Source organism: Phymastichus coffea, unplaced genomic scaffold (genome assembly GCF_024137745.1).
Source record: "Phymastichus coffea isolate CEN01 unplaced genomic scaffold, Cenicafe_Pcof_1.1 PCOF00009, whole genome shotgun sequence".
Lineage (NCBI taxonomy): Eukaryota > Metazoa > Arthropoda > Insecta > Hymenoptera > Eulophidae > Phymastichus > Phymastichus coffea.
In genome coordinates, this window is record NW_026706820.1 from 7,438,598 (window position 1) to 7,466,113 (window position 27,516).

General features: G+C 38.9%; 1 protein-coding gene across 3 annotated transcripts in view; it reads right to left on the reverse strand.

Annotated features, from left to right (window-relative positions):
* Positions 1-27,516, reverse strand: part of LOC131671488 (proton-coupled amino acid transporter-like protein CG1139) — a 395,099-nt gene that overhangs the window by 306,157 nt on the left and 61,426 nt on the right. The window contains exon 1 of one of the 3 annotated variants that reach the window (XM_058947948.1): positions 5,340-5,684. The exons of 1 other annotated variant lie outside the window; for it this stretch is intronic. In XM_058947948.1, coding sequence (XP_058803931.1) covers positions 5,340-5,426 — 87 coding nt within the window. In that variant the 5' untranslated portion in view covers positions 5,427-5,684. Of the gene's footprint in view, positions 1-5,339; positions 5,685-7,330; positions 7,465-27,516 lie in introns of those variants that run through there. One more of the 3 variants, XM_058947966.1, reaches the window with a different exon arrangement.

The window sequence follows — 27,516 nt, forward strand, 5'->3', positions numbered from 1 at the left end:
TAAAAAAGCACAGATCATGTAAAGATACGTCTACTGCTAATCGCGAAAGAATTTCTTATCAATCAGAAGTTGGATTTTTAAATACATCTGATTTAATTGATGAAGTTGTCATACCTGGTAACGTATATAGACGAAAAAAATTTTTTCTTACGGTATAAAAACAATTATATAAATTTTAGTAGTAATATTTGATCTAGAGATAACTAGCTTGCGTACATCAGATGAGATAATTCAGGTATAAATTAACATTTAACAATTTTATTCTAATGATAAATAATTTTTATCCTTTAACTTTTTTTTAGATTGCTACTATTTGCGCAGATAATACATTTGACACATATATAATACCTACGAAAGATTTTGCTCCGAAAGCTTCTGATGCTATTGGCATGACAATACATGAACTGCATGTTCGTGGAAAAAAATTTTCTCAAGACATACTCTGCAAGAGAAGCCGTTATACAATTTTTGTTCTTCCTTAAAAAAACTAGGATAGCCATGTATTTTGTTAGCACCTAATTGCTTTAGGTACGATTTATAACAGAAATATTGACTTTCTACCATTTCAACAAATAAGAATGTAAAATAATCGAAAATTGATCTCTAATTTGGAACTGATGCTGGCAGAATTATTAAAATAGCTAAGTCATTAGGACTTTTGAATGAAATGAACCTTTCTGTCAAAGGGCTCCCTGATAGCCTTATATTTAAAACACTGTTACCAGAAAAGCACACATACAAACAATTTTATCGGCAAGAAGATCTAGCTGCTGATCATTTAGATAAAACTGAAATATTAGATGCTTAATAATGTGCTGATGCTACAACACTAGTAAATAAATTTTGCAAAGTTATGACTCCTATTATTGCACAAATAAAAAGTTTCAATTTTGTGCTTACGAAAAAAGAAATAAAAGAAAAAACGAGAAATCTTAAAAATTCATTACAGGATTTAACGATATCTAAAAGTATGAAATCCAAGATTTCTAAAGTTGGAATAGATAGACTTATACTTCGAAAAGTTTATGAGACTGGAGGCATATCATAGAAGCTTTGACTATATGGTTAGCAAAAAATCTGGACGGGAAGCGACGTGTAACGAAAAATAAAAAAAATATTCAAGATTTATTTCTAGAACCAAGCAGAAAATAATTTATTGAACGTTAAATAACTATGAGTAATAGTTCTTATATTATAATTTTTTGACTGAATATACCATAACCAAAGTTATAAACTATAATTAAGATTATATGTTTTTTTATATCTTCGAAATAAATTGTTTCTATATTTTGAAATAATTATTTATTCAATGCTTCCTAATTCCTTATCAATAATACATACCATATTTATGTATATATAGTTTGCAAAACAGTTATTTATATGTACACATACGAGGTGTGATCAAAAAGTAAGGTGAATTTTGAAATTTAGCGGGCTACGTCCGTTCGATCTTCGACTTTTTTATTTGGTTATGTCGGTACACTCGTCTAGAACATACGTTCCAAATTTCAGCTTTGTAGTATGTTTGGTTTGTTTGTGAGAGGCATCAAGGTTAGAAGTGTTTTGCGTGCTCCACGATTTGCTGCTGTCTAAAAACATGGATCAAAGAGTTTGCATTAAATTTTGTGTGAAAAATGGAATCAAATGTTCCAAAATACTTGAAATGCTGAAAGTGGCATACGGTGAGTCTACTTTAAGCCAAAAAAATGTTTACAAGTGGTATAAACTCTTCCAAGAAGGCCGAGAAGACACCGACGACGAACCTCGTTCTGGACGCCCCAGCACATCAACAACTGATGAGAATGTTGAAGAAGTGAAGAAAATAGTGTTGGGAAATCGTCGAATTACCATTAGAGAAATTGCTGATGATATTGGCATCTCATTTGGTTCGTGCCAATCAATTGTGACGAGTGTTTTAGACATGAGACGTGTGTCAGCGAAGTTTGTTCCGAAATTGCTCAATTTCGACCAAAAGAAACGTTGCATGAGCATCGCCCAAGAGCTGCTGAATGACGTCAACGATGATCCAGATTTACTCAACAGGGTTATAACAGGTGACGAAACATGGGTATACGGTTATGACGTCGAGACTAAGACTAGATCGTCCCAGTGGAGGCATTCTGGATCACCAAGACCAAAAAAAGCACGCCAAGTTCGATCAAATGTAAAGGTTTTGCTTACAGTTTTCTTTGACTGCAGGGCCGTGGTGCATCATGAGTTCATCATGCCACAGGGTAGAACAGTAAATAAGGAATATTACCTGCAAGTTATGCGCAATTTGCGCGAAGCAATCCGTTGGACTTATGGAGATAGCAACCGCTATCTCCATAAGTCCCATGTAAAAAATTATGTATTTTAAAAAATTATGTATTTTCTTAATATTTTCATCGGCGATTCCATTGATTTTCTTTGGCTCTGAATAGCCAGACACTTCAATTATACTGTGTAATTTTTCTACGTATTGGTAATATTTTTTAAAAGTTGCTGGAGCCACCTTAAAGCTAGAGCATACAGATGGCACAGTAGTTGATAATTATTGGAGTCTCTGTTTCAAATTCCAAAATTCGCATGGTAACGATTGGTAACAGTTGAAAATTAATATTAATAACATTACTATGTATCATTGTAGATGAACAGACTATATTAAACTGATTAAGTATGCTGAAGAACACGAAATAACAAGTTGAATGCTATGCTCTACTATATTTGTTGTCTATTTTGAGGCAACTAAATTAATCTTCAAACATGTGACACACGTTTTTGGTGTACTTTTTTACACAGAATACAATAGTTTGATTAGATTTATCATATAAATCATCAGGTTAGCGCTATATGCGGATAACACTAGTTTAAATATGTAAAAAATGGCACTTTATGTTTGTCAGAATATTTTTCATGAACGGAACAAGATGACATATTGCGGTCAAGCCAAAAGATGGCTTATATAACTGAAAAATAAATAAAAAATTCGCGCAAAGCGAAGGTGTACTTTTGAGAAAATCGATTTTGAAGAAAATGACTTTTTTCAGATTTTCCATTTGGCGCAGTTGTTTTTCAAGATATTCGAAATTTGAAAACATCACCTGAAAGCTAATTATATGCCCCATATTTTGAAGAAAAATTTCTCATATCATAATTTGGGCTAAAATAACTGTCATTTGAAAAGAAATTTCCATTTCTCGTATATCGATTTTAAGATGTTAACTCTAACCCCGTCTCAAATAGCCTCAAAAATGTTTTTCGGAAAAAAGAAAAAAACACGTGTCTCATGAAATTTAACATAGAACGATGTATTGAAATTTCAAAAAAAATGGAATTGATCAATTTTTTTTGCTGGTTGAAATGCATGTAGAATGGCAATACATTTTAATCATACGAAATTCTATTTGGACCATTAATGGTCATTCCGAGTATTTATATCGAGGGTTTTCAAGGAACTAATGTAGTAGAAATTGAACATCCTTTGTAATTTGCAGTATGAATACCACTATAATTAAAGCACTTTACATTTTTTATTTTTTTGTTGTTTATTGGGCAATCTTCGCAGTTGTCTGTTGTTTTGCACATTTCATATAAGCCGCATTTTTATTAATTTTTGTGTGCCCGAGCTTCTAACAATTATGACACAGTGAGATATCTATTTTGACATTCGGTGATTCAAATTTAATAACGATGTTTAATAACCTCTTCATTTAATTATATATATCTTAGCTCTTGTAATCGTGTTCTAATTCTATGAGACACAGCGGTAGCAGTATCTTATCATTACAAGATATCGAATATTACGGATGGTTTTACCTTGTGTCCATGTTCCTCTTTAGCAGATTTTAAATCATGAATGTCTAAGGGGTGCATATTTCTCAAAATTAATTTATATCTCTTATCTTCTTTACGCTGGTACGTATAAAATTATATGTATTTTTCTTTTTGTGAGCTAACTATCGGTAAAAATTTTTTTGTCGTTGTCGATTCAATTTTTATTTTTATTTTATCCCAGCACTTTTATTGTATAGCTATCTCTGACTATTGCGTTCAGGAGATTTTTTAATAGATGAACATTTTCTACGTTGTAAAAAAAATGTAAATAAATATTTTCTCGTGTTTTTGAAACTGTTTGATGATATTGTCTCTTACATACCTACTTCTGTGTGATACATTTTTAGAGATTGAAGGTTGTATAAATAATAAATTTTTTTATAATTACGATAATATGTGATATTTCAACCACGCATTTATATAATTTATATAATAAAAATTATACTGCAAAACGGTTGTAGTCTTATTATTTTTTAGTCTAACATTCAAAGTATTATATTCAAAATATTATTTAAATGAAAATTTTTTGAACAATTAATGTTATCGGTTCAGATTTGATAATGTTTTTATTATGAATTATTTACAAGTTCACAGTGATTCTATAATTATTTTAGGATTTGCATCATTTTGGAATTTAAGTATGGATTTCTATATGGATTTTTTCACAAATATTCATATTTTCAAACTAAAGTAATTTTCACATGGAAATTCACTGGCGTTGTCAGACCTATATCCACGTATAAATCCATGTGAAATAAAAATAGTTTTCCATGTACATTTCCATGTAGAAATCAATAAAATACTAATAGCTCGAAATGTATTTATCATCGACGAAATTTTAAAAATAGGATATACGCTATGTTATTGTAATCAAGTAAGAAATGCATATAAAAAACGTTATAAAATTTAATAAGTTGTAAATTAATTTATTAATAAATTGTAAATTAATTTATTATAAAATTGTTAAATAATTTATAAAGTACTTTTAGTTAAACGTTCATTGACAGTGTTTTTATTTGTTTTAAAATATCTTTAGGTCAGTATATTCCAGATGAACTTAATATGTTATATTAATGCTTTTTATGTAACTTTTGAATTTAATTACGTCAGCAATAGTTATCATTTTTATTTTTGGACTCATCTAATTATATTTAAAAATTTTAAAAGTATAATTAAATAATTATGTGTGTGTTTTTGTGTTCTTACTGACATAATCCTTTCATCAGAATAATTTATTTTATATTTATAGAAAAGGAGAGAGTTAATTTATGAAAATTTAATTTTCTAAAAATCATTACCGTTTAGGAATACAAAGTTATTTTTAAAATGTATACCAGTTTGAAAAACAGTGATGTAAGTATAGCAAAATAACAAAATATCAAAGCATACGAAAATTGTTACACGGTTTAAAAAATCAATTTTACTTTTAAAAAAATTTCACATTATAATTATCAAATTTTGTAGCAGACAGAAAAAAAGATAGATGGATAGCCTATTGTTATTTAAAATAAAAGTAAATAAACCATTCTTCGAGATTTTTCAATTGCTCCAATAGATGAAAGAGCTCTCATTTCCATATCATATTCGCTGGTTAAACTGGCGCTGCTCATGTCGGTGATTTTTTTCTTGAATTAATTAGTTTCTATATCTATGATTTTATGACTATACTTTGCTGTGAATCTGCGAACTCTACTGCTGTTAAAAACACTCGTCAAATACAGAATTTTCTGAACAGGCGTTCCAGGAATTTATAATTTTTTGTTAATAATTAAGCTAAGCATAACTCAATCAAAATCATCTATATCCGTTCATTCTTATTGTTAATAAGTAAATCACACACACATAAAACCACGCAGTAAGTAAGTGGAAGAACAGATCACACGAAGAGACGGTACGAAGTAGGGCTATAGATAGTGCAAGAACGGCGCGGCCGCGCCGCACGACACTGACATCAGACAATCATCTACTACTCGGTTAACAGGCCGAAACTGATGCTAAAAGCTAGAGCAATACTAAGCAAATAACTATGTTCACTAAAGCTAAGAACAGAGCTAGTAATGTATTCGAAATTAACAGTCGTATGAAAACGTACGTTTATGTTTGTTCTTACTGACATGACTGTAGCGCTATATTAAATTCCACTGTTAAAAAGCACGGTTGAAGCCAACGGGAAAGTAAGTGTAATAGAACAAGTTTTTAGTTACAAATTCTAGAATCCTATACTTCGTTTAGGTGTAAATAGAAAATACAAACGAATTTGTCAGACATTCTGGTAATATATTTTTATCTAACAGACAGCCGATAAACTGTCGAACAGATCTTTATCTCTCGATAATAATTTCGTAGAAACTATTATTTTTTAGCATTTTCACATTATTGAAAATTAAGTGAAAAATCACTTAAATTGAAGCTAGCTTCTTTTGTTCGTAGCATGAGATGATATCGATTTACAACTTGACAGAGTAACAGATAGTAATAATGAAGAATTTCAAATTTGATACTTTATACGACCAAAATTAACGATTTTCGATTCCTCGATCAATCAAATATTATTGTAAGAATTAAATATTCGAGGGTATTTTTTAAATATAATTTATTTCTTTATTTTTATCCACTTTTTAAATCAACCATAGTTAAAAATCTTTATTTTATCGTATAAAGTATCAAATTAAAGTTCTAGACTTCTACTATCACCTTTTAAAATGGTTGTACTATCCACTATATGTGTATATTGTGTATATGTCGAGTCAAGCTATACAGATCTTACCAAATAAAAATGATCTCTCTCAAAACTATTTTTGTTTACTCTAACGTTCAAGAAAGAATAGCAAAGTTAAATTTTTCTATTAAAAAAAAGATGCTATGCAAATGATAACTTTATTAGTCGTAGAATTATGATTCTAGAATTTATAACAAATTTATAACAATCTATATACAAAAAAATGAAAGCTTTGAGATGAAAAAATTTTCACGTCGATATCTGTGTTAGGACGATTTCTGTACAATAAAAAAATTTGTTCACTGTTAAAACCTAAATTATTGCTTTACCGTTTATCATATAAAATATTTTAACTTACTAAAAAGTAAAAAAATATCAATTAATAATTCTGAGGTGAAAGGTGAGCTTGACTTTTTATGTGATAGCTTCGTTTTTCGAGCACGTTTGATATTGCGTTCGACAAAATATTTTCAAACGAGTTTCAAAATACATGACACCTCTTATCATATTAGTTGATTAAAGGATTTTTATTTTTCATAGAATAAATAAAATTATTGCTTTTATTGGCGATACAACTATTCATTGTGCACTACTAAGTACATAGTCTTACGGTGGTTGTATTAAGATTATAATTATTTTGAGTGTACCGTGGACAAAGCATTTCTTATTATATAGAAGCGAAGTAGATTTCATCAATTTATTGGTAAGCGATAGGGTGCGCAAGCACCGGCCATGACTGCTGAATAATAAAAATGAAAATTTATTGTCTTGTATTTTCGTAAACCGACCACTTACCATATCGATCGTATGATATGATGTACGTTATATATATGACATAGTATTATATAGCAGTAGCAACTTGCTAAATATACGTTCGCATAAGTTAAAAATATAAATGTACTGAAGAAGAGCGCGACAGCTAAGAAAAGCTGTTAGTACTGTTTTTCCTACAGTGTGTTCCTCCATGCAAGATTTCTAATTTGGCAACTACGAATCTCCGGGCATCTCTCAATCTATTTTCGATTATACTCTTACCCCCCCCCCCCCTCCCTCTCCCGCCGGATTGTAATACGACTAGAATATTGCAGATTTTTCTGTGTATTTTATAATAACGATATCATCAAAAGTTTATTTTTACGTGAATAATTTTCTTATAACTTATGATAAGTATTTGTAATTTTTTGCTAGTGTATGAGAGGGCTATCGATCACATTTTTTTGTGATATCAATCTTATTTTTTTGGTAGTTTAATTAGAATGGTATACGACGTTCCTAAAGTATAAAAGCTAATTTAATAGCATAAGTAAAAAAATTGACTATTTTATGGAGTTTATTTAAATAAGCGATTGCGTACTTAAACACACCGAAAAGAAAAATTTGTTGTAATAACAAATTTTTCGCTGTTGGAATAAGACAATAGCAGATCCGCTGTTAACTTAAAAACATCTCGATGTCAATTCTTCTCGTTGTTGAATCATGAGCAATATGGTATTTCAGTTCTACAGACGTAAGGATGTTAAATTGATTACTCCTTTGTTAATTCAAGAACATTTGTTATGTCAATTTTACACAGGCAAATATGTTATATTAACTGTAATTTTATAGGTTGGATCAACATAGAAAACGAAATACCCCGTAAAATTTTTCTGCATTTACCTCCTCAATTACTACGTATACCTTATTTACTGTAGGTAGATATTCTATTTTTGTACATTATTAGCATATTTCAGGGATTACAAAGTATGACTTATAGGCTATTGATTGATGCAGGTAATTTAATCCGCACGCAAATCGCTAATACACTCGTAGAGTTAGTTTCTTTTCGCAACGATGACTCATAACTCGCCATGATTCGCTTTATTTTAGAGTCTAAAATTTTCTTATATATAGTAATCGGACGAGTTCTTAGCCATTTGCGAGTAACAAACAGTAGCCACCTAGGTGAATATAACGAAAACTAAAATTCAAATAAAAGTTCTATGTGTGGAACAGATACGCATACGTTGTTTATCAAACACACGGATTATAGCTAAAAAAATAATGAATAGAGATACCAGTGATAGAGAAGATACCAATAGATGTAGAGAAAAAGGAAAATTTCATCCTTATTTTAATTTTGATCTTTATTACATATTTCTATTACATATTGTAAGTAGCATAATGTTTTAAATTACATTTTTGAAAATTATAAATAATTATATTGGGCATAGTTTTATATGAAAGAATACCATACTGGTGAATGCTTTCAACTTCGCAGGCACATAAATGATTTGAATAAGTAATATTTTTCAAATTCTCATATAAAAACATAACATCATTGGTTTGTTTCTTTATCAAAATATTAAGTACTTTTCCAAATTGTACGATCTTATTCCAAATATTCATTATTACAAAAGATCCATTTTGATAATATTTCTTTCCAAATATCGAGATCCATGATAAGGGCACATAGTCACAAACTATATTAGGTGATAATATTGATTTATATAAATTGAAGTTACTTAAAAATATGACGCTATGGAATAATTGTTTGTCTTGGTCAATTCTATCTTAAAAGCCTTCGCTAACTCAGAAACGATAATTTAATTCAAGTTGGTTTCTTATGGCCGACGTTTTTGCGGAAATAACGCGCGATGTAGTCGATTTGGCATTGTTTTTTAGGGGTCTGTGTTTACCTTCAGAACGCATGCATGAAAATTGGGAAGGTAAACCTAATATCTTGATCATTCTTGCATAATGAAACATATGGTGATGTTTCGGCTTGAGACGCTTTTGCAAAATTTTAAAATATAGTAAGTGGTGATTTTCAATTTCTTTTTGTAATATAGAAATAGTCTGGTTAGTAAACAATAAAGCAAATATCAAAAACGTTATTTTTCTCAATGACAAATAGATTTTTCATACTTTATTATTTTTAGGAATCAAATCACCAATCAAAAACGTTAAGTTAAACAATAAAAACTTCATTTTGGACGCACTTATAACTATGCTTCTCTTTTTAATATGATCCACATTTACTTCAATCAGTTTATTCGTCGCATCATGATTTGTGTAAATTTGTATTCGATTTTCAAAACCATTAAATAATTTTACCGAATTATTATTATCGTACTATTATTTGGTAATACATTATATTACAATATTAGGCGGAGAAAAATATACGGAAATAAATGATTCAGTTATCAAGTACTTACTTTTATAAGTATCATCGATATTTTTTTCGAAAATAGTAATATTAGTTGATTTAACGAAAACATTGTCAATCCGATGATAACATTAATTGTATTAACAGATAAAACTCGTTGCGTCAAATTCAATGTAACACTTGTTTCAACCTAGAGTACGCGTTATCTTAACAGTATAATACGGTATTATTCTAACGGATATCACATGTCAAAGCAGCAAAATCTGCTATTGTCCTATTTCAACAGTGAGCGCGTTGTTGAATCAACAGCAAACTTTGTCAAATCAATAGCTTAGTTGTTGTGGTGACAGAAGTTAGTTAAGTTAACTAAGAGCTGGTTGAATCAACGATCAAGCTATTTAAATCAACGATTAAATTGGTTAAATCAACGATAGCTAGTTGAGTCAACGATTAAGCTGGTTGAACGAACAATATATTTTTTTCAGTGCATGATTTCGTAAATAGGAAAAAGAAACTATAAACAAAGACAAGTCGATAATTTGATCTTTCAATCTTACTTTAAATGGATCAATAAATAATTCAAATGATATTGAACAAAATACATGAACTGCAGTATATAGTAGGAATCATACAGACAATGGATTGCACTATTAATGAATGCCTAACATTTATATAACTATGATAGCGGTTGGGACATACAGAAGGCTCACTACTACGAGTACCAACCACTATATCTGATGGATTTGATGAAACATTTTTCATTTTTAATTTTAATATTTAACATTATCAATTTTAATAATATGCACCAAAATAATTATTTATAGCTATTTTTAATATAACTGTGTAACGTCGCACCTTAATTTAGCTATTCATAATAAGATTTTTTTTCTCGTAATTAAGAGTGTATGATTATTACTCTAATTACGGGCGCAATTTAGATTGTAGTACGAAAATACGATAGGAAGAGATCTTTCTACATCGGAAGAAGGGAAATTCAAGAAATTAATGTAATTCAAGAGCCAAACATATGTCCCGAAATACGGGACTCTCTTCCCTTTGTCATGTTCATACCGACTTTACGTAGAATGATCGTAAAGTTTTCTTTTGACTACATTTAAATGTAGCATAAGGAGGCTACGGAATTTCATCTACATCCTGCTTCACGATTTTTCTAACGGATTTCGACTTTTTAGAAACCCAAAAAAATTAACATGGGAATGAAATTTATTATAAAATTTGATGTAATCGAAAAGAAAAATATGCAAAAATATAGACAAAAATTTTAGCTTTCAAAAACCTCCCACATATTTTTTTCCTTTAGAAGGATAGTTTTTATGCAAATTCCGAAAATACTCACGAATTTTTAAAGTTGTATTGAATAAGATCGCTAAATCAGTAAATAAAAAGAATATTCTTGCTTCAGTAGATAGCCCTGTGTGCACTGTACGATACCTAATTGAAGTTGAGTATTCGATAATTTAAATTGATTTTTATTGAATAAATTAGATGTAATAAATAAATCAAATTAATATTATAATATCTTACTATACGGGACTTTAGAATTCAGTGCGCGAAACTTGCGTTGAAGGAAAAATTTGAAACACGACTATTATGTTACGTCCTGATGCGTAAGCTTTTACTGAGACGATCAACAATAAATCGTAACTAAGATAGTAGGTTAAACATTCAACGTCATTTCTATTTTGTGAAACACAAAATTCTCGAATCACCAATATCTGACCGAACTCAGCAAAATTTATATAGGTCAAAAAAATTAAAAAAAAAACAAGCTACGTACAGGGCGATTTTCAGCAGTTGATTCGCGACGTGCGACAGTTGAATAACTCCTATCTAAACAATTCACTAATTATCCATTGTTATTTAATTTCCAATAAATAAATAGTTATCTGAATAACGAATATCAAGTATTCACATATCCTTATTTGTTGACCACGTTTTACACGTCGTCGAGGTAGAGCCAAGCAGCTTATTAATCCACAGATAATAACCCAGGTAAATCCTGTCTCTAAAATAACCTCATTAGCCATACTGTTGAATATAACATCATTCATTCATAAATTTATATGTCACGTCTACGGAGGCGCGACATAACAAGTGGTTCCGATACAAAAAAGGGTGTTTGCTTTGCAGGAAGTAACACTTTACATTAAATTAATTTCTAATCAATGATAACAATCTTCCTAGTTCTGATAAAAAGCAAAGAGTCACGCGACTTCAAATAAAAAATAAACCAGAGTTGAAGAGTGATTTAGCTACAGCGAGTATGTCTGGTGCAGATCCTTTTAAAACCCTAATAAAGATCATAGTGAAAATAGTACGAAAAAATCACCAATAATTTGGTAACAGCTAACAAAGATACGTTAAAAGAAGCGCAGTTGATCGACACGTCGGACACTGACACTTCTGAGAATTTACAAAAGATTTTAATATTAAATTATCAACATCAAAATTCATTGTTAGATTTTGACGTTACTTTTGATTATTCACTTAACACTATTGATTATTCACACATTGATAAATTTCTTCGCAGAGCTGTGCAGCGTCTCCGTACTGATAATAATAAGAATAATATAATATTAAGTTTGAAACCAAACAACAACACCTTGCATTGTACAGTCAAGTGTTCTGAACCTATCGATTTTCGTCCGCAGAATTCTATTGGACGATTATTGGGTTTTTCACAACGGCTAAATAACCCGCGATTAAATATGAACCCCTATTTTTGGCCACGGATTCGGATTCCTTGTGAAATTATACGTTCAGATCATGTAATATGTGTGAGGTCCCGGGCCCGCCCACCCCCAAATTTCCCTCCCAAAAAGTTATTTCCAGGTCAATGTTGTTTTTTCCATGGAAAACACTATTTTATCACGGATTTGGGTTCCTTGTCAAAATCTACGTTCAGATAAAGCTACATGTGGGGGATGCGGATGACCCCCCCCCCCCCATATAATTTCAAGGTCAATGTTGCGTTTTCAATTGGAACCCGTATCTTTGACTAAACATTCATTTACTGCATAAAATTCTACGTTTAGATGATATTTCGTAAATGAATGATGAATCTCTAGTACCCTTATTTTCACACTTTCTAGCATATTTTTGGATCACTTTTAACCGGTAAAATAAATGTATGAACTCTAAGGACGGGTATGTTTGAAGGGTTTTCACTTACTTCTTTCAAAAATGATGGCGGAACTGCAAATATTTCATAAATACACTCATGACTTTTTTTACTCAAAAACTATCAGCAAACCGAGAAAATGTGTAAGGATGAAAACTTCTTAGAATGACTCAAAAATTATGCCGAATTTTTTTCCATACGTTTTAAGCACCTTTATAATTTTGCAAATTGCATAATTTATGCAAAATCAAAAATTGCATAGAAAAAATGCCCTTATTACCTTGGCTTACTTTAAAAATTTTAAGTTAGAGTTTTTAAGAAAAAAATTTCCTATTATTTAAACAATAGTTGCACTTGGATCTGGTACATTCATGCTTAAGAAATTTTTCCTAAAAGCAAATCCCCATGGTTACCTAGTTCAATCAAAAAACTGCCTAAAATATGCTAGAAAATGTAAAAATAAGGGTACTAGAGATTCATCATTCATTTACGAAATATCATCTGAACGTAGCATTGTATGCAGAATTTGAATTTCCAGTCAAAGATACGAATTCCAATTGAAAACCCAACATTAACCTTGAAATAACCTGGGGGTTGTTATTGGGGAGATTATCCGAACCCCACATATGTAGCTTTATCTGAACGTAGATTTTTACAAGGAACCGAAATTCGTGATAAAAAAATAGGGGTTTCCATTGAAAAAACAACAGTGACCTGGAAATAACCATTTGGGAGGGCAATGTGGGGGTGGGCAGCCCCGGGACAAAACATATATTACATGATCTGAACGTAGAATTTCACGAGAAATCCAAATCCGTGGTAAAAAATAGGGATTCCTATTCAAAAACAACATTGACCTTGAAACGACCGTGACGGGTCGCATTCAAGATCCAATTCAAGTTCATCAGTACATGGCCCCTTCAATCCCGAACAACATTCATATGAATCATTTTTCGGCTTTCCGGGCTTGTTTCCGAGATGTTCAGTTGTGAAAGTTAAAATGGAACACCCTATATACAGGGTGGACCATTTTAAGTGGTCCAGTAGGTTTTTTCGGAAACTATGAGAGATAGCGAAATATTTTACAGACAAAAGTTGCTCAATTTCGAGGGGATCAAATTCTTATGACCTTACCTTTGACTTTGGAGGTCATGTTCAAGGTCATTTGAAGGTCAAGATTGGATGAATGCGCTGGCGCATTATCGTGATGCCAGTCACCACTTTCCCAAAAGTGCGGCCGTTTTCTTCTTACTGCATCACGAAAACATTTGAACGTTGAACGTAGTATTCTTTATCGATTATCTGGCCCGTTGGTGCATATTCGTGATGTACAACACCTTCGCAATCGAAAAAAACAATCAACATTGACTTAACATTGCTCCGACTTTGACGTGCTTTTTTTGGTCTTGGCGATTCAGAATGCTTCCACTGTGAAGATTGTTGTTTTGTTTCAGAATCATAACCATAAACTCATAATTCATCACCTATAATAACTTTTCTAAGCACATTATCATCATTATTGATCATTTCCAGATTGTCCAGAGCGATTTCTAAGCGAATGTTCTTCTGCTCTGCTGTGAGCAATTTTGGGATGAATTTCGCACACACACGTTTCATTCCTAAATTTTCGGTTAACATTTCTGAAATGATAGTTTTTGGTATCCCAAGGTCTTCTTCTAGTTCTCGCACAGTCATACGATAATCTTGTTCGATTGCAAGTCGCACCCGCTCAATATTATCTGCGGTTTTTGTCGTCGAAGGTCGGCCGGAACGAGAATCACTATCGACAGAAGTGCGACCATCCTTGAACCGTTTATACCACTCTTTTATTCGTGTTTTGCTCATACATTCGCTTCCGAAGGCATTTTGCATCATTTCAATAGTTTCCGCACTCGTTTTTCCGAGTTGAAAGCAAAATTTGATGTAAATTCGTTGATCTTCTTTTTCAGTCATTTTTGACAATATCAAAATCTGACGAACGCGAAAAAGGCACTGTAAACAAAGACACGCTACGCATGAACTATACGTCCGGCAGGTGTCAGTAAGTAACCAATAGATTTGTGAGGCTTTACTGTTGACGTTTCTGTCCGGTGGAGGTCGCTCGAATACTATGGCGCGAAGATATAAACGTAGGCCCGATACTTTCCGGACAGACCTCGTATATTAAAAATAAGCTAATTTGAAACACTTGTTATATAATTAAGAATCAGTCGGAATCTCGTACGCTAGTTTATCATATAATTTTCATTTTATGATAAGTTTTTGTAAATATAATGCATGAAACATTATTTTTATTTTACCAGATGATTTTTTGTATAAAGCAAAAATTATTGATCATTGAATGTACTTAATATGCTGATGCATTGAAATTATGCTATGTTGTTAATATAGAGTTAATATAGAGTATAATATATTTTTGATGTGAGGTGTAACGAGGAATTATCCCGGTTCACCCCATTGACACAAAAGATATAAGTATATATATCTCATGCACGCTAGGTGCGTTCTCAGGAATGTATCTGCGTTGTTTGTTGCTCAGACGGCGTGGATACGTCGCGTTAGCTGAAAATGCACGAAATACGACGTAGCGCGAGTAGAATGTACACAGAGGGACTAGGTAAAAGGGTAGAGAGTCAACTTACAGATGCGTGATAAACATATATTTAACGTAATTTCTCATACAGAGATAACAACGATACGCGAGAGAGGGAGAGAGAGCATGTGTTGTGCCAAGCGAGAGAGAGATAGCTATCGAGCGGATACTTACAAGTCTTGCGTCCTCGCTAGTCGCAACTGTATCATTGCGTCCTCGCTTTCGACTCTCTTCTTCTGCAACCCGTGTACCGCACTCACCACGATCACTATGTGCACAGGGTTCACGTACGATAAGGAATCTTCTTTTCTCTGCGATTGTTGTCGATGCGTTGTCGCCGAAAAATCCTGAGGTGCCGAGTCCTTTTCTTTTTTGTCTCCGTCCGTTCTCTCTCGAAGCTCTCCGCTAAGTTACTCAACTCGCGGACCCCACTATCTCTCCACGAGCGCGTCTGCGTCAACCAATGCGCGGTAACAAGCTCGCGTCGCGTGCACGTGTATCTCTCTCGCAGTTTAACTCACGCGCGTAAGGACTTCGTCGCATATGTGCCTCTCTCTCTCTTCCTACTTTCACTTACCTTGCGCTAGTAATCATGAACAATAATTAATTGATCCGCATACGGCTGTAAATGTTATTCTATAAAGCATAATCTCAAATGCAACATAATAATATTAATACATAAAAAGGTAATTAACTAATAGGGAGAGAGACATAACGAGTCAACATTCTTACTCGTTATAATGGATATTGTGATCATAGTAAGATAAACGAATTTATCATTAAATAAAAGTTTATAATAAAATAACAATAACTATTTAGGGTACTATTTTTTAATGCTCTTCCTATAAAATTTTTTGATTAGTTATTTTTGATATTAATACATCAAATCTTTAAGTGAAATCCATAATTGAAGCGATATTTTCTTAAACTTATCTTATTTGGATTAATTTACAACTGGGTGAAGCTCAGTAAAGAGAAAAGTTGACCTTCATACGACTTTAGAGTTGCAATAGACCCCACATATAATCATCCTATTTGAACGTAGAATTTCTCGCTCTTTCCGAATCTGGGGTCAAAAATGAGGCTTTATATTGGAAAAAACGAAGTTGATCTTCAAATGACCTTGAAAATAATCCTCAAGGTTAAAATGCCAATCGGAATTAGAGAGCCTGGTTTTTTAAATGAATTTTAAGTATTTTTAACAATTTTTTAGGTTACAAGACAAGTGGGCAGAGGGGATGTAACGTTCAGAAAGAATACCCTATTGATTTTTAATATATATATATATAATATGTCACGTATCGACGTGACATTATTAACTATCTATTTAAAAATCTACAATTGCAGCAGTTCCTTTATTGTACAATATTTTTTTTGGATTTTCTCCTTAAAGAATAGTTTGTAACATTGCCGTAACTACCTGCCGGTTCCACGAACCGATTCCGCCAGGTAGTCACGCATGCCTACATTCAGGACAGTGGTCTTCATTTGATATACCTGGCCAGCGTCTTCCAAGCGGAAGGCCTAGAGGATTGTAATCTCCCCACTATACGAGAAAAATAAATACAAATACAAAACATAACTTCGAGCCAAGGCTGGGTATTTTCACCCTCATTGCCGTTTTGTCGAGTCTCAGGTAGTTGACTCCTTGATTTCCCCCTTAAGCGCGACCAGTCACGTGGTCACCTGATCAGCAGGTAGCCTTAGCTTACCGTACCGACTCACTCCCTCACTCTGAGGGTGAGGCAAGCCCGTACCGATCAGCTGCCACAGGTAGTTACCGATGGTCGATGTAATAGCCAATCCTCGGTGTGGTCACACTCTTGTAGCTAGGCACGCTTTTCAATAATTCAGTTTTGTGATAGCCGGTTTCTTCGTTACAGAGACGTTCCAGATAAGTGGAACTGATTATTGAAATTACCGTTGTATATATTAATTATAAAATTCCAATATTTATTTCTACATTTAAACACTGCCTTATTATTTCTCTAAACCCGAATTATATTCACAGAACTAACAAGGAAAGTACCCCAGGTGTCTCTCTCCGATTTCAATAATATGAAATATGTTATAGTGCATCAAAAAATAAAAGACACGTATTTTTTTTTATCGGCGGATGTGCACTTTAACGGGGTGAAAACCACCCCCGAAAGTCACCCTCAAAATCACATTTTTTTCAATATCTTCGGTTCTATTCAACATTTATCAATAAAACAAAATGGAAAAGAATTGCCATGAAAAACGCAACAACAGCATATAAGTTTTGATAATAAGGGTGGCAACCCTTCGATTTAATAGGGGTAAAACTGTATTTTTCTAGTATTTTTTTCGTGTAAAATTTTACAGAACTGTTACAAAAATATAAAAAAATGTTTTTCAAATACAAAATGACAAAAAAAAGTTCACGTGTGTTTAGGAGTATTTGTGAACAAAAGTTCACAAATACCCCTAAACCCTATATTAAAGCAATATAGATTATAACGAATTTAATTCATTCGTTATGTCTCTCTCCTCCCACGCATGCATATACATAGTTTATATACTTATACCATATTTGGATTTACATTATACCGCAGCCCGCAGCAGCCGGCAACGCCGAAGTATAAAGTAAGAGAGAGAGCGCGTTAGGTTTATCAGCGAGCCTATAAGCAGAGAGAGTCACGTCCACGGGTACGCGCATATGCGTGCGGTCGTGCTGCCGAAAAGTGCGATGAAGGAGTGGGGACGCCTCCCGCGGCAATTGACTGGCGGACGTAACACGGGCGACACGTGTTTGAACGCGCGTTGAAGAACAGGCCTTTCCCTTTCTTTTTTATGCTCGGGCAGTTGCCGTGGTCTAGCGTTCCTCGACTTCCTTTTCCTTACTGAAGTATTCGGACTTTCGACCTGGCATTGCCTTAAATTGTTGCGAGTGCGTGCAGTCGTGCGGCGAGTTGATAGGGTGGTGTGCGTGTGCAGAACCTAGTGCTAGGCAGTCCTACGCCGCGCGACACCCGTAAGCTCCGAGCTTGGCCGTGAGACATTTAGAAACAAAATTTTATATACTGAAAATTTCAGTCGTACGTCCTCAAGGCTTGGCCGAATTACGAGTAGAGTACGATAATCGACTCTACCGAATTTCGTTCGCCGGCCAGTCAATTCACGTAGCGTGCGCACGGTTATGTGTGTATATATATACATGCGCATACACACATAACAGGTATAGTTTGTAAGTCGCAGCGCTCAACTTTTACAACAGTAAGACTTTTTTTTTGTCTTTCTAAAAGCAACTTGTTGTCATTTTCTTTTTTTTTCTCCTCTCCTTCGTTCTCTACTGTTGTCGTTGTTACGAGTGTGTTTAAGTATAAAATTTCCTGCGCGTTAGTTTTTTTTTGTTATACTGACTGTACCGTGTAGTCTAGTCGACTTATAAAATCCACGTCATTTTGGCATTGCCTTTTTCGTCCTTTTTTGTTGTCTTCTTCTGCTTTGTTTATTTGTTCCAAATAGCATAACTCTATTTTATAATAATGGCCTCCAATTGGTCGCTGAGCGAATTAACAATATTTAAAGAACAAATTGACGAAAAAATTTGCAAGTGGATAAAAGACTAGCACGGACGTGGATTGTATGCTTTCTAGCACGGACGTGGATTGTATGCTAACTCAACTGGAACTACACACAAACGGTACACTATTCGAGCGCGCGAACCGCTTGTATCGTAGACTGAACGGCGATTATACCGCAGAAGATTTTGTAGCGATTGAAAACCAGGACGAAAATATGGCATACGAAAGACGTGAACACCTCACCCGTATATTCTTCGAGTCAGAGGCCCTGCCAAAAGAAGTTCGCGCGGACTTGCGCACGGCCATAGAGGCAAATGAACTTCTCGAGCCTTTTGAAAATTCAAAGCTCGAGACGGGCAATGGCGTTCGAGAGAATATCCGGACGAGTTCGCCGACAGGCATACAAGACGATATGTCACTCACTTTAGGTGCGAATGCGACACACAACGTAACAGATACGATCCAACAACAGGAATCAACGACAACACAGACTATCGGCCCGTACGAACGCAATGCTTTGGCCGACCCGGCAATCGCAGCATCACACAGCGCGCAAAAAGTGATCTTTAGGACAGGCGCGCCGGGTTCGACATATGTACCGACTTACACGCATGCAATGACGACCTCTTTAACAGAACACAGCAAGACAGTCCGAATAGGGTTGCCAAACGGTGTAGTAGAATATGCCTTCCCGGCCATCGCGCGCGAGTTAAACAGAACTTGGCGAAAAGAGGCTAAGGCCAATAGGCATATAGAAGCTCAGGATGTAGAAAAAGAAAATTTAAAGGCATTGACCACGTACTATAAAAATTTAGCCGCTGGGTTACAAGCTAACCTAGCCAGGCTACAAAAAGAAAAAGAGAGTGAAGTCGCACTCAATAAAGAGCTGCAAGAGCAGTTAAAGCAGGTGGTAGCCACAACCCGACAGCAAGCCACAGAGCAAGCTAGACTAGATGCCTACCAAAATAAGAATGTTCAATTCGCGGACACATTCGAATTAAACTACTACGATGTATCAAACCAACTCAACGGCTCGGAGAAATATAACATGCCGCTGTCTCTCGATCCTCAAGCGCCGATCTTTCATTCGACGACCAAACCTTCATCGGCGACTGCATCACAGCCGTCGTCAAACTTTTCGTCGGCCCCTTCTAGCGTCCCTGGGCCCTCTTACGCAAGCTCGCTCACTCCCGTAAGCTCGTGCTGGAGGAGGGGGGACTTGCCCAGCGCTACACCAGTGCCGCCGACACAGCAAGGGCCAAGAGGCACGCCTGCTAATGGCACAGAGGCCACGACATTTAACTCTTCGTCTCGCTTTCTTCCTAGCAAATATCTAGGAAAAACAGTCAGAGAATGGAAAATCAAATTCTCCGGAGGCGAAGGCCTTAGTATAGAGGAGTTCCTAGAGAGGATTGAGGACAACAAGCGATTAGATAAAGTAGCGGACGAGGAGTTACTCGATTCTATGACCCCCTTATTCGAGAAGTCAGCTCTCTTTTGGTATCGTGCCATGAGGCCTGCGTGGTCCACGTTCGCCGATTTCAAGGGAGCGGCTCTCATTGCCTACAGCAAGTCCAAAAGGAATAAAAGGACTATGACGGTCGAGGCTCACTTGCGCACCCAAGGCGCCGATGAACCAGTACTGGAATACGCTGTCTCGCTGCTCACCATACTAAGAAGGATGGATACGCCTTGGGACATTCGGGATCAAATCAATCTCATCATCGACAATATGCTCCCTTCACTCAAGAAGAAGTTAAAATACTTCAGGGACAAACTCACTGACGTGCAGCTGCTACTGACCCGTGCCCAAGAGGCCGAAGATGATGAACAGGGACAGTGGAAGCCACCGCCTGCGGCAGACCAAAGTATGTGACCCGAAGCGGCTTATAAGCCACGGACCAAATCTGCTAAGGCTAGGCCAGTGAACCTGTCGTCTTTGAACGACAAGGCTTCCCCAGCTCACGAAGCCGAGCTGGAGAAGCTAATGTCAAAATTTTTTGAGAAGAAAGCCAAGGAGTTTGGCCTCAACAGGCCTCCGACTCCCCCGGCAAATGGCAAGAACTCTGGTGAAAAATTAGAGGCAGCGACAGAGAAATCGCGGAACGGCTCCAATGGTGACACTCCTCGAGGCAATTACCGTGGCCACGGTCAAGCCGGTTGGAGAGGTGGGGGACGGCCATCGGGCAGTCGTGCTCTGAAGGTCGCTCCCAAATCGGATAAAAACAAAGATAAGGAATCTGGTCCGGATGCCGACAAAGTTTTCTGCTGGGAGTGCAGTTGGCCAGGGTACACTAAGTTTACCTGTCCAGAATGCTCGCCCAAGCAGACAAATCATGAAGGACCAAAAAACGTCAGCGGGAGCCAGTAAGCGAGGTCCAGACGGCTCCCCCTATCACCCGGACCTTTGAAGTCAGTGGCGTGACAGGAGTAGCGCAGGCGCTGTGCAACACGGTGGGCGACCCAATGCTAGCCCCGGTTAGCCCTTCCGACGTGCAGCCAGCCGGCGACGGAGATACTGTCTCAAGCGCCCTGATCGATAAGTCACCTAGGTGGTGGCTGACAGTAAATGTTGGCGACTATAAGTTTAGAGGTCTCTGGGATACCGGAGCTTCCCGTACTGTCCTCGGCCCGAGTGCCATTTCGATGGCTGCAGCCTTAAATAGGCGTGTACATCGGTACGTGGGTCCTGGGGCAAGAGCGGTAGATGGTCATTACGTGCCCATTGTCGGTAGCGTAAAGTTACCCTTCACGATCGGAGGGGTGACCCATATTATCGATGCTCTCATTTTAAAAGAAGTCGACACAGAGTGCACCCTTGGTGCCGACTTCAAACGCGCCTTTTCGGCTTATCTGTGTCCAAAAACAAATAAGCTGATATTTGATGGCTGCGAAGAAGGCGTGCCCGCAGTTCTCTCGTCAGAGAAGTCTGAGGAGGCAACGGCCTTGGCCTCGCTGGGGATCAAAGATCCCACAGACGAGCAGAGAGCAGAGATAGAAAAAGTCATGCACGAGTTGCTCCCGGAGCCCTCCGGTGAACAGTTAGGCTGCACAGGATGGATCGCGCATGACATAGACCTCACCAGCACGCGCCCCATAAAACAAAAGTACTACCCAGTATCTAAGAAGACAGAGGACGAGATGCACGCTCAAGTGCACAAAATGCTAAAGATGGGAGACATCCGGAGATCCACGAGCGAGTGTTTAAGTCCAGTCGTTATGACTCTAAAGCCCGATGGCTCGTATCGATTCTGCGTTGACTACAGAAAAGTCAATGCAGTGTCGAAAATTTCGGCCTACCCTTTGCCCTTTATGGATGTTATTTTGCGTAAAATTCAACACGCAAAGTACATCAGCGCTCTAGACTGCTCTGGAGCCTTTTGGCAAATACCTCTCACGGAGAGGTCGGTACCGATTACGGCCTTCACGGTTCCTGGCATGGGTCTGTTTGAGTTCGTGCGAATGCCATATGGCTTGGCCGGAGGCCCTGCCACTTTTCAAATGCTGGCAGATAAAATTATCACGCCAGAGATGGAACCCTTCGCTTTTGCATATTTAGACGACTTGATCATCGCCACCGAGACATTCGCCGACCATGTGAAGTGGCTCACATTAATTTTAAAAAGGCTCAACGAGGCAGGCCTTACGATAAATTGTAAGAAGTCAAAGATTTGCATGTCCGAGATTCGCTATCTCGGCGTGCTAGTTAATCGTGACGGCTATCGCCCTGATCCTGAAAGGGTACAGCCCATTTTAGACTACCCTGCGCCGAGGAATTTGCGACAATTACGTCGTTTTCTCGGCATGGCCTCTTGGTATCGCAAATTCCTAGGAGATTTTGCGACCTTAGCCGAGCCTCTTACTTCACTTACCCGAAAAGATTCTACCTATGTGTGGACTGACGAGCATTGGGCGGCTTTCGAACAAGTAAAAGCCTTAATTGCGTCGGCACCCGTTCTGGCCAGGCCTGATTTCGACGCGCCATTCATCGTGGAGTGTGACGCCAGTGATACCGGCCTTGGCAGTGTCCTTCTCCAGAAAATTGGCGGAGAAGAACGTCCCCTTTGCTTTGCTAGTCGTGTCCTCACAGCTACTGAACGAAGGCTGTCGGTGACGGAACGTGAATGCCTCGCAGTTATTTGGGCGATAGAAAAATTTCGACCATATATTGAAGGCTACCACTTCACCGTCGTGACCGATCACCATAGCCTCGTCTGGCTGCAAAATTTGAGAAGCCCAAACGGTAAGCTAGGCCGATGGTCGTTGCGCCTGCAGGCCTACAACTTTGACATCGTGCACCGAAAGGGCAAGGACAATGTCGTCCCTGATGCTCTGTCTCGTATGTACGAGACCGACGAGGACGTTGAAACTTCCCTCGCCTCCCTCAGTGCCGACGAGCCCACTAAGGATAAGTGGTATTTGCGCAAGTTCAAGCAAGTATCCAACGAGCCGCGAGCCCATCCCTATTGGAAAATTGTCGGCAGCCGCTTGTTCGTTTACCGACCGGACCCTATCGTCGACGACTTGATGGGCCACGACGAGGAAGCCTGGAAGTTAGTGCTTCCGCGGGAACAGCGCGAGCAAGTTCTCGCGGAATGCCATGATGAGCCTACAGCCGGGCATCTCGGTCACTATAAGACTCACCAAAGGGCAGGGCTCCGCTATTATTGGCCGGCCCTTTACAAAGACGTTGCACACTTCGTACGCCACTGCCGAGTTTGCCAGCAAATAAAAGTTGAGCAAAAGCCACCCGCAGGACTTATGGGCAAACATATTGTTACCCGTCCATGGGAGGTTGTCTGCGGCGATCTGATGGGCCCTTTCCCTCGTTCGCCTCAAGACCATGAACATCTATTGATTTTCATGGATGTTTTCACATCCAAGGTGGATAGAATGCATCCCAGTGCGTAAGGCCAATGCCAAGACAATTAAAAAGGAAATTAACTATCGTATTTTCTTACGTTTCGGGATTCCGGAACGATTCCTGTCTGACAATGGCACGCCTTTTAAAAACTCGATGTTTGATTCGTTTTTGGAGGCTCATGGAGTCGTCCATGGGACCTGCGCCCCATACTCACCAAAGTCAAACCCGACAGAGCAGGTCAATCGCACGGTCAAAACCATGATTGCTGCATTCATCGAGAATCACACTCGATGGGATGAGTTGACTGACGAGCACGCGTTTGCTTACAACACGGCCATCCACGAAGCTACACGCTCTAGCCCGGCTTTTCTTAACTACGGGCGACACCCAGAGCCGCCAAGTAATGCTCGACGCACGGAGGAGCGCGCGGCTGTCGAACAGCTCGAGGCTGTCGCTCGAGCCGACTGGCACTCCCGCATGAGCAAACTCGACGATTTTCGAGCAAACGCGCTCGAAAACTCCAAGACTGCTCCAGCCAGGCAGGAGAAGTACTACAACCAGAAACATCGCAACATCGATTATGGTGTGGGCGATAAAGTATGGGCGAGAAATCGCGTGCTCTCCTCCGCGGCCAAGGCCATAGCTGCTAAGCTTTGCCCTAAATACGCAGGGCCCTTTGTTGTAACGACTGGCCTCGGCATGAACTCGTATCAACTCCAAACGGAAAATGGGGTTGATATCGGAAAAGTGGCCGTATGCGACTTAAAACCTTGCTTCGATGACGAGCAGTTTCCTATAGACGAGACACGTGACGGCGGAGACGACTCTGAAAGAGAAACCGAAAAGTTCTTGGGTGACCAGGCCGCTGACCAGTCTAACACTCATGAATCAGTGTTAGCCCCTTTGCCTTCTCCAACGGCTAACACCTCGATTCAGCTTAATAAGAGCCAGGCCTTGCCAGATCCGATAGTGGCTGTTCTGCGCAAGCGAGGACGGCCACTTGGCTCGAAAAAGGCAGTACCGCCACCTGTCGCGGCTTCGCCCCGACGCTTACGTGCGAGAGACAAGCGCGACGCTTAAGCCTTACTTTTTTTTTTAAGCCGCTCCCGGCCACTCTTGCTTCCGCCTTTAACCCTTCTCACAGCCTATGCTTCCTGCTGCTTCTGCCCGCTTGAGCTTGCCGCTTCATTTTTTTTTTTTCTTCTATGCCCCATATCACTCCATCATTCCAACGCTTTACAGAGAATGTGGCCTGCTAAGAGGGATCAGGAGAAAATCACCCTCACCCTGGAGGGACCGATGGAAGCGATGCTGAGGCTCCAGAACTGGGTTGTCCAGCAACTCTTGTCGTTGGGCGATCCCCAAGACGCTCCCGCACCCGGAGCTCCTGACATCAGCGACCTCCTGCAGTGCTGGACACACAGGCAAGGCCAACTTGCGGATAACAACGCTCCCGTAGCAGTCCCGGTCGGAGGGCGTATGCTGATGGGCGGCTCTGCCTCCTCCTCGACTCCAGAGGCACTGGCCCAGGGAGTCCAGGACGTAGAAGGCATCAGCTGGTCGGACCGCTGGGCCACCGTGAAGGCTGCCGCACGCGGCGCCCGCCGAGCAAGGCTGGCTGCCGAGCAGGCCGAGTGCCTGGCGTTTCAGGACGTTCTGAACTTCATAGAACATCCTGACGCACGCGTCAGAGCCTGCGCCTCCTCGGATTTCGTCAGGAAGGTCGAAAGGGAACTCGAAAAGAAGGCCTTCCTGGCAGAAGCAGCCACACGTTGGGCAGAGGCAAGAAGGGCCCAAGATGAGAGCGCCCGCCTCGCGGCAGAGCAGGAGCAAAAGCGCCAAGAGCTTTTGGTCCTTCAAGAGAGGATCGAGGCCCTCAACCTTCCGGCCTCGACCTTACTAGGTGCCCCCGGTTCTTCTGGCACTGCCTCTAACGACCGACGATCCTCTTTCGGCTCGGCCTCACAAAGGACCGCCCGTCCCTCTGGCACTGCCCCGAACACAATAGGATCAGCTGCTCAGAGCAATGGCCCATGGACCAAGGAGCAGCGCCTTGAAGCCAGGGCGGCCCAAGAAGACCGCCGGACGTTCTGCGCGGCCAATGGAAACCTGGTCCCGCAGTACTTCGCCATGCTGAACCGTTTTAAGGAACAGCCTTGCGGCAAGTTCGAAGGCCCTACCCCCACCAAATACGGAGTACGCTTCTGCACCGGGTGCAATCTGACATCGGTGTCGAGGTCAGACAACTGCCCGAATTTCTTTCAACATTGGAAATTCGAGCAGGGCCTAGAGCCGAAGTATGATTACTCCGCCGAGCTAGGGCCTCGAGGCGCTCCCCGCTAAGGCCATTTCACCACCGCCTTCTCTCTGACATCAAGAAAGAAGAGAGAAGATTGTTTCTCCGGCGCCTAGACTCCGACACGGCCCTGCCTTAATCAAAGGAAGAAGAGGATTGCGCCTTCTGCGCCCGTTTTTGTTCAAGGCCGTGCCTACTTAGTTTTCTTTTGTATTTAGCGCTCTTCTGTTTTTCCCCGCGCCGTTGCGCGTATCAACTGTATCTTAGTCCGAAGTCCTTGTAAAGAGAGAGAGAAAAAGCAACATATTTAAGCACAAAATTATTTTTTTTTCTTCCCTATTTCTTTCCGCATAGACCTTACAGAATAAAATGCTATTTTGCTTCATAACCGAAGTTTCCCCTTTCTTTTCCTTCCTCAAGAGAGAGACTATTTTTCGAGTTGGTACCGCTCCCGTTACCAACGTCTAGGGAAGGGGCATATAACGAATTTAATTCCCTCGTTATGTCTCTCTCCTCCCACGCATGCATATACATAGTTTATATACTTATACCATATTTGGATTTACATTATACCGCAGCCCGCAGCAGCCGGCAACGCCGAAGTATAAGGTAAGAGAGAGAGCGCGTTAGGTTTACCAGCGAGCCTATAAGCAGAGAGAGTCGCGTCCGCGGGTACGCGCATATGCGTGCGGTCGTGCTGCCGAAAAGTGCGATATGAAGGAGTGGGGACGCCTCCCGCGGTAATTGACTGGCGGACGTAACACGGGCGACACGTGTTTGAACGCGCATTGAAGAACAGGCCTTTCCCTTTCTTTTTTTTGCTCGGGCAGTTGCCGTGGTCTAGCGTTCCTCGACTTCCTTTTCCTTACTGAAGTATTCGGACTTTCGACCTGGCATTGCCTTAAATTGTTGCGAGTGCGTGCAGTGGTGCGGCGAGTTGACAGGGTGGTGTGCGTGTGCAGAACCTAGTGCTAGGCAGTCCTACGCTTTTTCACCACTGCAACCGGCGTCCGGGAACGCCGTTCAGCGAGCGAGCGCTTATTGTACAAAGGGCCTGACCATTGTTGTCACATTGTAAGTACCGACTCGTTTAGCTCTCTCTTGCTGGCTTGCCGCTTCTCTCTCTCTCCTCGCCGATCTGCTACTCTGTACGCTTTCCCTTTGGTGCTTTATATAAATTATTTTTATCCTCCTTATTCTCTGCGTTTCTCTGATTTTGCGCCCGGCTCCCACTCCCTATCCTTGGCGAATTCTCTGCGCTCGTCACTACTTTTCGCGCTTTTCAGCCACTGCTATCTGCGACGCTCTACGCGGGCCACGAGGCTGCTTGACATCGTGGCTGGTCGAAGGGCTTGGCCACCCACGCACCAGCGTATTAACCTCGTGGCATCAG